At 42.5% G+C, this 14,406-nt stretch overlaps 1 protein-coding gene across 1 annotated transcript in view; it reads left to right on the top strand.

Moving 5' to 3' along the window:
• INO80 (INO80 complex ATPase subunit) overlaps positions 1 to 14,406 on the top strand; it is a 101,020-nt gene that overhangs the window by 58,759 nt on the left and 27,855 nt on the right. Inside the window, 2 exon segments of the mRNA XM_081830962.1 lie at positions 2,876 to 3,101; positions 7,179 to 7,306. Of these exon segments, the coding sequence (XP_081687088.1) occupies positions 2,876 to 3,101; positions 7,179 to 7,306 (354 nt within the window).

Below are 14,406 nucleotides of genomic sequence, written 5' to 3'. Positions count from 1 at the left end.
ATATCATGCTTCATCTCCCCCTGCTTCTGAGGTATCAGGAAGGCCACTTGGGGTTAGAAGAATGGGTGGAGGCTGTCTAGGATAGAGCTGACTTGGGAAGCACAGTTTAATTAGAAGTGGACTTGTTTGCCTCTTTTTGGACCTCATGAGTTCACTGCTTACGTACTTACGACATGACATTCTGTGATTCTGCATATATCTTGATCCAGGGCTCCTGCCAAAGAAGCTTATCAAAACATAAAAAATATTTCACTAAGATCTCGGCCTTGCATACTACCTAGTTTTCAATCCTGGACTTGGAAGGATATCAGCCAAATGAAATTGGAAAATAGGTGAAAGTTTATAACTGGAGAAAGTTGTTTTCTTTTTAAACTCTTAAGAGTGCCTAGGAGTGAGTTCTAGGCAGGAAAAATATTTTCCCTGTGTCAGTGTTCCCTGTTCCTTTGTGCTGAGTTTCTAGCTTTTGGCTTTTCATCTGGAGAATCTGGGCCTTATACATATATATTTCTTTCTTTCTTTCTTTCTTTCTTTTATTTATTTATTTTAGAGAGAGTGCGTGCATGAGAGCAAGTGGGGGAGGGGCAGAGGGAGAGGGAAAGAGAATCTTAAGCAGGCTCCACACCCAGCACAGAGCATGATGTGGGACCCAGTCTTATGACCCTGAGATCATGATCTGAGCCGAAATCAGGAGTCGGACGCTTAACCCACTAAGCCACCCAGGTGCCCCCCAAAGTCTATATAATTCCAGTATAAGTTCTGCTTTTCTACAAAATAAACAACAGCAGCAAAAACAAAGCCATTATGTTTGAGTGTAAAATTGGTCAGTATGAGTCTCTCGTTAGAAAAGAGTAAATGTGCTTTATTCATCCAAAAGTATATATACTATATAGAACTGGTCATACCCTAGATGGTAGGTAGCCGCTGAGATACTGCCAGGACAGGCCATAGCAGGAAAGATCCAGTTTTTATTCACCTTTTTTTTTTTAAAATTTTTTTTTACTTTTTTAAATATTTTATTTATTTATTTGACAGAGACAACGAGAGAGGGAACACAAGCATAGGGGGTGGGAGAGGGAGAAGCAGGCTTCCTGCTGAGCAGGGAGCCCGATGCGGGGCTCGATCCCAGGACCCTGGGATCATGACCTGAGCCAAAGGCAGATGCTTAACGACAGAGCCACCCAGGCGCCCCTATCCACCTGTTTTTTATTTCTGTCTTCATTTGTCTCTGTTCAGCTTTCAGTGGGAAAAAGGAAGAAGTTGGAAGTAAGAGAACATACTCCTTTTGGAGTGGGTAAAGATGACCACTTGAGATTACCAACACCTGCACCTAGTACTGTGTGTGAAACTGATTGATATGTGAGCCTGTCTGGGTTTTGGAGCTGCGGGGGCCCAGCTTGCTGTAACACCTCCCTGTAGTTTTGTGTCTGGACTGTAGATGGCACTGTTCTCTAGCCAACTCAGTTCAGCTTCATCTATAAGCCAGAGTAGAGGACGCTGTGGTATTAGTAAATGATGCTCTTTCTATTGTTTTGGTATCTTCTAGTCTCCAGCAGAGGCACCTGCAGCCCCATAGTCAGCTAGCTGACTGTTAATGTACCCCAAGGCAGCATTAAGGCTTGGCCTGAAGGCCGTGGTGTTCGTTAAAAGCCTAGAGCTGTTCGCTTGTCCCTTAGATCTTCTGGATCAAAATCTGCACTTTAGATAAGCTCCCAAGAAGGTTCTTACGCATACCAAAACTTGACAACCATTCCATTGCCCTAAAGATTGATGGGCATGAAGATAGAAAAGTTAATAGCAAGATATATTTTCCTAAATGTCTCACTTCTGGGAAATAATAGCAACAATAAAACTAGCTAACTAGGTACGGCCAGTGTTCTATGTTCTGATCTCTCTCATTCCTCTGCACTTGCTCCTTATACCCAATTTCTCCCCATTTCTTGGTCTTGCTCCAGGGTTTTTCTGAGCAATTTAGTGCATATAATGGGACTTTAGCATTTTTATCAGCCTGAGCTTGCAGCTAATCACAGCCTCCAAATTTCAACAGAAGGTAACTCAGGCTTCTAATCAGGTGATTTCACAGTTATCTGAATACACAGATGCTTATTAGAGTGGGAATAGACCCAGATCACTAAAGGATTAAAAAGCCCGTTTCTTAATTGGCGGGAGCCTTCTATTCCATGGGGGGGAGGGGGGCAGCATTTCAGTGTTGTTGCACCTTGTGGGGAGATAAGAATTTGTGCATAGCCTCTGTCCTAGCCAGGAAATGAATCCACCAGTCTCTGGCAGTTGCTTTCTCCACCCCCCTCCACCATATCCCAGCTTATGGCCTACAAGAAAGGTTCTCGTATCTTTCATTAGGTTTGTCAGTCAGCATCCTGGTCAGGGGAGAGGAGAAAGAAGTCTTGATAAACTTGGGAATTTTGGCAGAAAAGCATTAAAGATAGCTTCAAATGCACCAGGCAAATAACTCTTTTCGTTCTTTAGTAATGACTGCGTAGCTCCAGCTCCCTTTCTGATCTCCCCATTCTGTGTATGGCTAATAGAATTTCACCAAAAACACTATCCAGCAATGAGGGGAGGTGGCAAAGTTGGATCAGAGATGCATAGAACCATGATAGAATTATTCCTGACCTGGTATCCCAGTTTTTCTGCAAACTCCTGCACTCTCTGGATCTTTAGTTTGCTGCAGATTCATGTTAATATGAGGTTGGCCTTTTCCTTGGACCAGCTCATTGAGTCAGTTATTAGAGGCAGCTTATTTGTCAGAACAAGGAAGTTAAAACCACTAACCTAAGAATTATCCACATTTGTCTGATTTCAAAGTTGGAGTGTAGGAAATGTGCAAGAGCTATCTCATGTGACTGTCTCACGGCAGGTTACCGCAGTGCCATTGGATTCTTACTGCAATGACCGAAGTGCAGAATATGAGCGGCGAGTGCTGAAGGAAGGAGGGAGTCTGGCAGCCAAGCAGTGTTTGTTAAATGGGGCCCCTGAACTGGCGGCAGAGTGGCTAAATCGACGGTCCCAGTTCTTCCCAGAGCCAGCTGGAGGACTGTGGAGCATCAGGCCTCAGAATGGCTGGTCTTTCATCAGGATTCCAGGTAAGTTCTCTGTTCTCTTGGCGTTTTGCCCGCTCTGGCAAGGGAAGAGGAACCGAGGAGATACTCCATGTGGTGGCTTTAGATATTTGGAATTCAAAGTTCTTGGGGTTTGTTTCCTGTTTTGCCCTTACTAACTTTATAGGTAAAAATACTGAAGTAATTTATGACTTAAGAGAGAAATGTTTTTTAGATTTGTGCTTACGTACTCTCCTTTGACAAGCTTACAGCTGAGAAAGGAATGCCACCCTTAAAAAGGGGGGGGGGTAGAAATAAACTTGGTAGGAAAGGCTCCAGGTCGAGTGAGTACAGTTGTCTTGTGCCATTGCCAGTAGGGTGAATGAGAATGTCGTCACTCTCAGAAAGCCTAGTTGAAGTAGCATAAACAGTGTCCTGCACGGAGCACTAGAGATCTGAATGATAACCAGAAGAAAAACACTGTGTTTTGTGCCAGAATGCTAGCAGATTCCCAGACCTTCTAGAGTCAAGGCCGAGGGTTGAAAGGAAACTAGGTTTTCATCTTTGCTTTAGTGAGACTACTTTTAAGGAAACTGAACACAGAGTTCATAGGCTTATGTTCTTTGCTTACACCTGCTGGCGGATTGGAGTGGTAGTTGAGAGCTACCATGTCAGTTTTGGTTGTCTAGATTCTCTGATACTTTGTATTCTTTTTACTGGATATAATGGAAGTAAACTAGAGCTGAGCGTCCAAAAGAGAGAATCTGCCAAGTGTCAAGGGACTTTGGGTCAGCCTGGTAGTAGCTGTGGGTGTGCTTTGGACTAGAAGATGCCATTTTGAGTTTATGAGAGCCATATAGTGTGCGGCCTCGTAGCAGACTTAGAATACCTGAAAGCAGTGGGTGAAGGTGTACTGTTGGAAAACAAGGGGAAAGCCCAGTTGTAAAGCAGGCCTGGATGGTAGTGGCAATAGAGGACTAAAATCCAGCAGGACTGGAAACCATCGAATCCCAGGCAGAAGATGAGCACAGGTGTTGAAAGAAGCAAGACAACACCTTATTTCTTCTTTCTCCCCTCTTCACTCTGGCTCCTAAGTTCCCAGTATAGGAGTAGAGGGCTTACTGCTGGCGCTGTGGGAATCTCTTGTGGCTTTTCCTGTTCTTTGAAAGAAAAATGGACCTTGTTTAAATAGCAGGAAGTGTCTGAGTTCTTTTCGCATCGATAAAAAGCGCCAGCCTCACTGGCTGTTTACTGTGAGAACCAACCAGCTCCTCACTGACCCCATTGTGCTCTGTAGACTGGCTGGGGCAGGGCAGCGAGGGGTGGGGGGTTGTGGGGTCACTGGAACCTGTATTTTATCTCTTTTTTCTCTATACTTTTACATTTTCTGTTTCCTTGGGAAGGGTTGGTTCCATTAATAGTCCCCGAAAGACCAAAATCTCCTGGATTTCACACCTTTGAATACATCTCCTGTTTTACCAGGAGAAAGATGTACAGTCCTTTCAGAAGTCTCCTCTCCTTGGAAAAAGGAGTTATTTCATCTGTTAGCCTAGTTATACTGCCATGGGATATATTCATTTTGTCCCTAAGCAGACTCTTATACTGTGACCAGTAAGAACTTGTGCCTAAGTGAAAATACTGTTAAGATTGTACTATAGGATCGTAGACAATATTGTAAGAAAGTAGGATAGGTCTGTACAACATTTTGAGGTCCTGTTTTAAAGAGAGGTTTGACTTGGCACAATCAGCCTAATTTCTAGGGAATTGTGCTCTTCTTGGCTCTGTGCCCTGCTTAGCAACAGGTGGTGCTGTTGTCCAGCACAACTTTGGTAGCTCCTGAAAAATTGGGTAGTGGATGCCAGGCCCAAAAGACCCCAATGTGTGCAGGGAAAGAAAACCCATTTTTTTCTGCCTATCTTTCTAAGGACAAGTACTGGGTGCTGAGCCAGCGTGCTTAACGGAGAAGTAGAAATCTTGTTCCTTGCTTCAGTATTCGAAGGCTGTTGCTGCAGTCTCTTTCTGCTTAGGCCTTTTCTTTCAGGGTAGTCCAAAGAAATCCAGTCCATCTGCTTTCACTTCCCACATACACAGGAACAGCTAACAACGGGCACCACTGTTGCTTCTTTCAGGTGCATCAGAGTTCTTTGTGCATCTTCATCTCTGAGTCTCCTCCTCTTAGCATCAGTTTGTTCTCGTTAGCAAAGGAAAGGAGATGTGGGAAGCGGGAATATGTGAAAACCATTGAATCATGATTTTGAGATGAAGCTTCTCAAAATGCAGACACGAGACAGATTTACATACTTTAAGATACTTGTGTGGAGGGAGTAAATGTGAATGGAGAGAAAAGATAAGCAGGCTGCTGGAGAAATCCGATGAGCTTAGCTTGCCCACTCTACTAAATGACTGAAAAATATATGGGCTTCTCTTTTTTTTTTTCCACCTTCCTGTGCTTTTAATGAAAAAAGAAAGAAACTCTGGGGAATGTTTAGGAGCTATCAAAATTGAGGGATCCCAGGGAATCCAATTAAAGGAGAAACGTTGAAGTTGTTAGGAAAGCGTTGCCGCCTGATCAGACTTGGAATTCACACAGGCCTCCTTGTCTGGTGCCAAGGAGAGGGCCTAGCATTTGGTTCTGTCCCAGCTGCAGTCGTTTGATTGTGTTGGTAAGGAGATCAACAAAAAGAAGAGCATTTCAGTAATCTAAACAGGACCAAACAAAGAGGCTGAACAAAGGTGTGTGCCACAGCATCAGGGAGGGGGTGGTGGAGGGAGAGATGTGGCCTGGCAGCGTTCCGAAGGTGGGAAAAGGCAAGCAGCAGTGCAGAGGAGTAAACATCCAGGGCTTGTGGCTTTGTAGCAAAAACAGAGGGGCTGATGATTTGTTATGGTGCTGTCAGCACATCCGTTCTCGTTCGGTTTATACAATGATTGTGCACTTGGCAGATAGTGGCGAGAACAGAGAAATAATCCATTGAGAACTCTTGGATTGCTCTCAACAGTCAGCCTCTGCAGTTCTGAGGGGAAAAAACCATGGGTTCGAACCCAGAAACTAGGGATAGACTGTGGGTTTTTTTTAATAGATCCCTTTTTTACTTTTAGTGGTTAGTTGTGTCTTCTCTCTATCCTTTGTCTCTCCCTTTTTGCACCCCACAGCCACTTCCACGTATACTCTTAAAATCTCCTGGCCCCTTCAGCCTCATTTCTTCCCCCTCTTAGTAGCAGTGATTGTTCAGGGCATGTTTATGGACCAGTCTGCAAACAGGAAACTCTCCTTCCTGAAATGTGATGGGAGATGAATGATACTGAATGGATAAGATGAAAATTTGAGAGTTAAGTGCTCTGTAAAGATCTCTGGCTAAAATGCTCTTTTTTATTTATTTATTTATTTTTTCTTTTTAATGGGAGGAGGAAAGAGAAAGCACAAGTTAGTGAGTAAAAGCAGCTTCCATTTCACAGAAACCCAAAGTCAGTCCTTCTGAGAAGCTGAACAAACCTTAGTGTCTTTATTGAATTACAGTTTAGGATAATGACATTTACCAGCCAACCTATTTGAAATCATCAAGGAGAAGGGGTTTGGATTTAAACAGAGGGTCAGGAATGGATATGTGTATTTGCGTTTCTCAGTATTTAAGTGTCTCTAGGGACAGGCAAGAGTAGCCCTCGTTTCTCTACATTCTCATGCTTTCAGGAGATGTAAACCATTTAGCCACAGAACCAGCAGAAACAGATATCTAGAGATAGGATGAAGAAGGAAAAACAAGTTTCTCAAGTCACTTAGAGCAGATATGACATAGACCTCACTCTTAGATGTCCATGTGTACCTGTTATCCCCTGAGTAAGGACATGGAGCAGGGAAGCTTTCATTTGTCTTAGCAGCAGATACCTGAACGGGAACTGTCCGTTGGAAGGGAGCGTACACCTCCCTCTTTCAGGATACTTCTTCCCAGAGCCCTACTGGATCATGATTGAACAGTGCTTTGCCTTCTTCTCTACTTTCCTGCCCTCATGATGACAAGCATCCTGGTTGTCGTAATTTTGGCTGCATACAGCTTTGCAGTGAGTGATTTTGCTGCTTCAATTAAATACAGTTTCCCCCTCCTCCCCCCCTTTTCTTCTCCCCAGGCAAGGAGAGCCTCATCACTGACAGTGGAAAGCTGTATGCCCTTGATGTCCTCCTGACTCGGCTCAAGTCTCAAGGACATAGGGTCCTTATCTACTCCCAGATGACCAGGATGATAGACCTGCTGGAGGTAGGAGAAGGAACCTTGGGGACCTAGGACCCCTTGACATTTAACTTGCAGGAATCAGATGTCTGTGACTAATGTCCGTCCTGCTTAACGGGAACCCAAAATTTGTCTTCGTGATTTTACTGTCTATAAAGGGAGAAGAAGCTCCTGGCAGATGTGAGAATATGCAAAGGAACTCCTTCCCTACACCAGTGAAATAGAACGTCCCCTACTCCTTCCTTTACTAGGGAAGAAATTCCCTAATTTTAAAGGAGATTAGAGTTTAGGAATACTTAAGAAGTCCTCTGAAATACTGTATAGAAAACAAGATTTAGAATTAGTTCTCTATATAAAAAACGAGAGAGCAGCTGTTCAGTCTGACTTAATGTAGTGGTCTCAACTTGACTCCATATTGCATTTTCCTGGAGGAGCTTTAACAAATACTGATACCTTGTCCCATCCTCAGAGATTGTTATTTAATAACTTTGGAATGCAGCCTAGGCATCAGGAGACTTGAAAGCTCCTGAGGTGATCATAATAGGCAACCAGAGTTGAGAACCACTAGGTTATGTTGAAAGATACAATTTGTTTTACTGTGCAGGGCACCTTCTGTTTCTTCAGTTACTTCTATGTTGATGTTCTCTCTGCTTTCTTGTTGTGTGAGTGGGAGCTAATTACTTTAGGGAGAGGAAGTCAAGGACATGGAAATAGGAGAGTGAAACTGAGGACAAATAATCACAAACCACCAGAGTTAGTGTTTAGTGCTAGAAAGTTGAAAAGCCACTGGTCGGGGGGCTAAAGCACCTGGATGTAAGTAGTGTATAAATATTCGCATGTTTTTCCATGGGCTTTTTATAGCTAAGGCTTCATATTCTAACCCTGCTACTCCAGGGAGTAGCTGGTAATAAATAAGTGGAAATTGGACCATGATTATCCCTATCTAGGAATAAGGGAGTAGGGATCATATCAGCACAGAAGGAATGAAGGCTAGCGTAGGGAAGAAGTTTTAGGTTTCTGGAAGCCAAGCCTGGCTTGCTGAATTTCTCAGTCAATAATTTGGTAATTCGGTAGCAGGCTCTTTTTAATAATCTGGCAACTTCTTTTAGCAAGAGATATAACACATATTTGAGGTCACTTTAATCACTAAGTCTGGCATTTAGTACAGTGTTTGGCCCCTTAAATGCTGTCAACAGGCTGAACTTTCTGTTTTGTCCTATGGAATAGGTCACCTATTTCTAAATGATGGAAAAATGCTTATTGGTGGCTGTAAATCACTGTAAGAGAAGTAATTAAGCCATTGTGTTTGATGCAGATCTTTGTTAAAGGTCCTAACAGCAGTAATCCAAAATAAAGGGAACTGCCTGCATCTGTAGTGTTCAGTTCAAACCAAATGATACCAGCAGCCCAAACAATATGAGTAACTTTCAGTCAGTGGGGCTCCTCTTAGATAAAGTGCACTTGCCTTGTCCAGAAGAGTCAGGGATGTACAGATGAAGTAGTGATCTTGCACTGAATTCTAGAAAAAGCAGTATGCTAAAGATTTTGTAAGGGAAGTGATGATCTTTTTTTTTTCCAAAGACTATGTCGGTGTATTTTGGAGTCCTAAAAGTTGCTTCCTGTTAAAGGAAAGTTCAAGAGTAAGTGGGGTATAAGCTACCAAAAAATAGCTAGGTCTGAGAGCTGAAGGGAAGTGTAGATGGTTTAAATTTGATACAGTCCTACATTTTAGTTCCTTGTTCTATGTATTACACACTCCTAAATATTACCAAAGTAAGTGATTCAGAGTATGTTAATGAGCTTTGTTCAGGATGAGTGCTGTAAACCCTACCCACCAGGGTCACTTCCTATCTTTCTAATCCAGCAGGTTTTTTGGAGAGGTTTGTGGGGATGTGGATGATGTGGGTAGGTTTTGCAAACATGGCAGCCTGAAAACCTTCTAAATACAGTTGTATCTCTCTATGGGGAATTCGAAATTAGGGAAAACTGAATTTCACAGCTGCTAACATTCTTTAGCTGTATGGATAACATGCATCTAGGATGCTGAAGCCAAAAAAATGTTGCAGCTGTTTACATGTTTTACTGAAAAACTGAAGTGAAACTGTTGTCTAGGTTTTTTTTAAACACTTTACTATTCTTTTTCCTTCAATATTACATTTCCTAAAAGTTCATTCGTCCTTTTTTTTTTTTAATACTCTTTACTCAAATGAACCACATTCTGTATTTCAAGAGGTTAATCCTCAAAATTTATTTTGTGGGCAAGGAGTTAAAATGCCCACAGCGTTTAATATATGTCTAATCATTTATTGAAATGTAAATGTAGGGGCGCCTGGGTGGCTCAGTCGTTAAGGGTCTGCCTTTGGCTCAGGTCATGATCCCAGGGTCCTGGGATCTAGCCCCGCATTGGGCTCCCTGCTCTGTGGGAAGCTTGCTTTCCCTCTCTCACTCCCCCTGCTTGTGTTCCCTCTCTCGCTGTGTCTCTCTGTCAAATAAATAAATAAAATCTTTAAAAAAAGAAATGTAAATGTATTGAGGATCTTACGGCAATGCAGGATTAGGTCTACATTTCTTTACCTTTTCAAAGAGTTATTCTGGGTTTTTTAGTCATTGTCATAATAGAAGCTTTCACTGTAAACATTCATTAGAGCCGTGTTTCAGCTTTAAAACATGACCTGGCATGTGAACCTAAGAATCATGTTATAGAAAGGCCCTTCTGTATAGATGCTTTCCCTTGAGTACACTTGACCTTTTCTTTAAAAAAATAAAATACGCTGACCTTTGCTTTGCTTCTTCATTCTCAGTTTGTTTGGTTGGTTAGTTTTAGATTTAAAAAAAATTTTTTAGGGCGCCTGGGTGGCTCAGTCGGTTAAGCGACTGCCTTCGGCTCAGGTCATGATCCTGGAGTCCCGGGATCGAGTCCCGCATCGGGCTCCCTGCTCGGCAGGGAGTCTGCTTCTCCCTCGGACCCTCCCCCCTCTCATGTGCTCTCTCTCTCAAATAAATAAAATCTTTAAAAAAAAAAAAAAAAATTTTTTTTTATTCAGGATTCTCTTTTTTACCTTGACATCTTATACCTTGTATATCAAAGAGGGAAAGAAAAGCTTCCAGTAGGGGCGCCTGGGTGGCTTAGTCAGCTAAGCGTCTGCGTTCGGCTCGGGTCATGATCCTAGGGTCCTGGGATCAAGCCCCGCTTTGAGCTCCCTGCTTGGCAGGGAGCCTGCTTCTCACTCTCCCTCTGCCTGCTGCTCCCCCTGCTTGTGCTCTCTCTCTGTAAAATAAATAAATAAAATATTAAGAAAGAAAGAAAGAAAAGCTTCCAGTAGAGCAGAAATTAGAAACTCATGTGGGGGCGTTGAAGCTCTTTTGTGTAACTGTGGGGCACATCAGCATCTCTTTCATCCAACAGCCTTTTTGGGCTTTTTGTTCTGTGGGCCTTCACCTTGGCTATCTGTTTGTCTGTTTCTAGGACTCAGAAGAACCAAAATATGGTAAAAATACACATACTTCTGTGTGACCAGGTTTCCATTTTGGGAGAAATACTAGTTCTGGGCACTTAGTATTTGCTCAGTATTTTTTTGAAGTGATTGATAGCCTCTTTCTCTTGGGCAAAAATCTGACTTTAAGTTTCTTGTGAATATATCAGATCTTATTCCAAATAGAATTCTGTATTCAGGCATGTCTTATTCTTTCCCATGGTATCTAAATACTGTTTCTGGATAGGGGATAAAAAAGCAGACTGCTAAACTTCCAGGGCCAGGAATTTTTAGTGTGCCACAGGCAGAAGTCAAAGCCATAGATAGGGGAGGATATGCTAGATCACTAAATGTTATGTTACGGATTTATTTTACATTTACTGAGTCACTTGTAGGGTCTTTGCTGGTGGGGGTACTGTGGAAGCAGACATGGCCTTTGTGCAGTTGGGATGATGGTGTCTAGCGGGATGTCAGACAGAACTTTTCCTACCAACACCACTTTTACTCGAGTTTGGAACCTCCCCATCCCCTACCACCATATTCTGACAGTTGCAAAAAGCTTTAACTCACTACAGATGACTTACATCATCTCTGGGTTGTCTCATTTGAGGTCCGTTCCTGTGGCATCAAGCAGCTGAGTCTGTAGTTTAAGGAAATAAGCGTCAGTATTTTCTATGCAATACAAAAGTACTTGGAAAGGGTCAGCCAGCTAGTACTGTATGTGGTGTGATTGTTAAGTACTGAAACCCAGACAGATTTTGTACTGCACCAGTGTATGAAAATAGTATAATACAGAATTAAATCCAGATAATCTATAGCTAATGATGACATTTGAGACACTAGGTTACATAACTTGCCCAGTCAGCAAGTACCTCACTTGGATAGAATTCATCCTGAACAGACGTTCTATCATTTATGAGCTGGCTACTCCTAGAACTCCCAGTTACCTTTGGGAGCTGTGGTTCTGAGCATACTGGGAAGCTGGGTATTCTAAAACTGCCCCACGGAATGAAAAGCAAATTGGGGTCACTGTTAACTAGCATTTTGATTAGGCTTTAGGAATGATGGAAGGAAATGTGTCAGCTTACAACCACACTATATTTATTCAGTTTCATTCATTTCTTTTCATGCCGAGAATGAGGAAGGCATTGTGCTAGGCAGATGTGAATTTAAATTAAATGTGGTCTTTGACTTCAAGAAACGTATCTAGTGGAAGATATATCACACACACACACACACACAACTGTCAGGTGTACACTGATACCAGTGCCCAGAATGAACCATAAACAGAGCTGAAGATAGCAAGATGGATACATTTATTTCTAACTGGGTCACTTGAGGAAGGGTTCCCATTGATAGTGACTTTTGAACTGAATTTAAATAGAATTTTAACCATCAGGGAGAAGGGCATTCCGGACTAAGGTACCAGATATAAAAAGGCACAGAGATGGGAAGGTACAAGACATTTGGGGCAGACTAGCTCAGTGTGACTGGAGCTTATGGTATAGGATAAAAGGGAATAATACACATAGGGTGAAGGCAGATTATGATGGGCCTATGTATGCCTTGTGATTAGGTCTTGCTCCAGAGGACTCTTTGTGTTAGATAAGGGAAGGATGGCTGCCATATTTCACTCATTTGGTGCAATTTGTTTGGGCAACGGAGAGGTTATAATAGAGACTGAGAGGAGCCTTACTTTTTGCTGCTGATATACCCCAAAGATGGAAAGCGGCATGTTCAGGAAATAAGTTACATCAGGACTTCAGGTTTGTGGATCATACTGAGTCTTTCCCCCAAATTGGGAAAGTGAAATTGGGTTGAAGTGAACAGCCTAGACAACTTTGAAATAGAAAAGAAGGTTCAGAATTGAAGGTTCATGTTAGAGATACACAAACATTTGTCTTTATTTTTTCAAATGCCCAGTTATCCTTTTTTTATGATGATAATGGATGGAGAATGTATTAAGAACCTTACGTGGCTTCTCCCTGACACACAACCACCACCTTCTTTTCCCTGGTGGTGGTGAGCTTCTGTTCCATGTGGAAAGCAGTAAAGGGGTTAAGCCAGAGGTTCTGGCACCAGTTAACTTGAGTTCCAGTCCGAGCTCCATTACCCACTGCCTATGTAACTGTTAGAGACCTTACTTAACATCTGTAACGTGGGAGGGCCGATAACAACACCTATCTTAAAGACTACTATGTGAGGATTAGATAAGCAAAACACGTACAGAATAGTGTTTGTCACTTAGTAAATGCTCAATAAATGCTAGCCACCGTCATCACCCCTACTTCAAGATGAACCTAGTCCCTTGTAATACACCACTGGGTGTGTGAATGTTTGCCTTTATTTAGTGTACTTTAAAGGAGTGAGAAGTACTTGTGGAAAGTATTTTGAGTTACACTGATACCTCTGCAGCTACTGCTTTAAAAGTAACTTACAGATAAGATCCAGAGCCGACTTGTCTTCTCAATGTGTATTTCAAGAGTGGTTTTCAAACTGGTAGGGTGGGATAGAGGACAGGAAACTTAGGTAGAGATTAAGCAGATGGGGCCCTGGACTCCCCCTTCTTCATCAACCAGAATAATAATGCTTTTTATCGATTTTATATTAGAGGGGTTTCTTTTTTTTTGTTTTTTAAGATTTTATTTATTCATTTGAGAGAGAGAGCAGAAGCAGAGGGGAGAGGGAGAAGCAGACTCCACTGAACAGAGATCCTGACGTGGGGCTCAGTCTCAGGACCCTGAGATCATGACCTGAGCCAAAGGCAGATGCTTAACTAACTGAGCCACCCAGAAGCCCCTAGAGGGGTTTCATATAAGATTTCACTTGGAAAAAGAAAAAGTTCCAGTGCTTTTAAAACAGTATAAGGATATTGTTCTGCAACAGTGTTTCTCAAACTTAAGAGAAGTACTTACAAGTAATACATGTTAAAACACAAATTCTTTTTCATTAGTTATGGGGTATATCCCTCAATTCTGCATTTTTTTTTTTTTTAAGTAGATTTCACACCCAGCATGGAGCCCAACACAGGGCTCGAACTTAACAACTCTGAGATCAAGACCTGAGCTGAGGTCAAGAGTCGGATGCTTAACCGACTAAGCTACCCAGGTGCTCCTCAATTCTGCATTTTTAACAAATTGCAGGTGTTCCCAGTGCCACTTATCTGAAAGCAATGCTGCAATAGCAGAATTCTGAGCGACCCCTGTCCTGCCTTCTCTTTGTAGTGGTGGTTCTCAGCTGTAGATATAGGGTGTCTATTGCACTCATCTTTGGAGCTTTTTAAAAATAAACCAGTCCAGGCCCTCTCCCAGACCTACAGAGTCTGAATCCCTGGGGTGGGTCCAGGTACATGTATTTTTAATCCTGGTTGAGAATTACTACTCAAATACCAAGAGTACAATTTTTAAAAATAGTATCTACTAAGACTGTATAGCTCTCAAGACTTCCTAAATGTTGGGCGCCTGGGTGGCTCAGTTGGTTAAGCGACTGCTTTCGGCTCAGGTCATGATCCTGGAGTCCTAGGATCGAGTCCCGCATTGGGCTCCCTGCTCGGCGGGGAGCCTGCTTCTCCCTCTGACCCTCCCCCCTCTCATGTGCTCTCTGTCTCTCTCATTCTCTCTGTCTCAAATAAATAAATAAAATCTTTAAAAAAAA

Source organism: Leptonychotes weddellii, chromosome 9 (assembly GCF_054177405.1).
Source record: "Leptonychotes weddellii isolate Sample4059 chromosome 9, ASM5417740v2, whole genome shotgun sequence".
In the NCBI taxonomy this organism is placed as follows: domain Eukaryota; kingdom Metazoa; phylum Chordata; class Mammalia; order Carnivora; family Phocidae; genus Leptonychotes; species Leptonychotes weddellii.
This window is presented reverse-complemented; position numbering and strand designations above follow the sequence as displayed.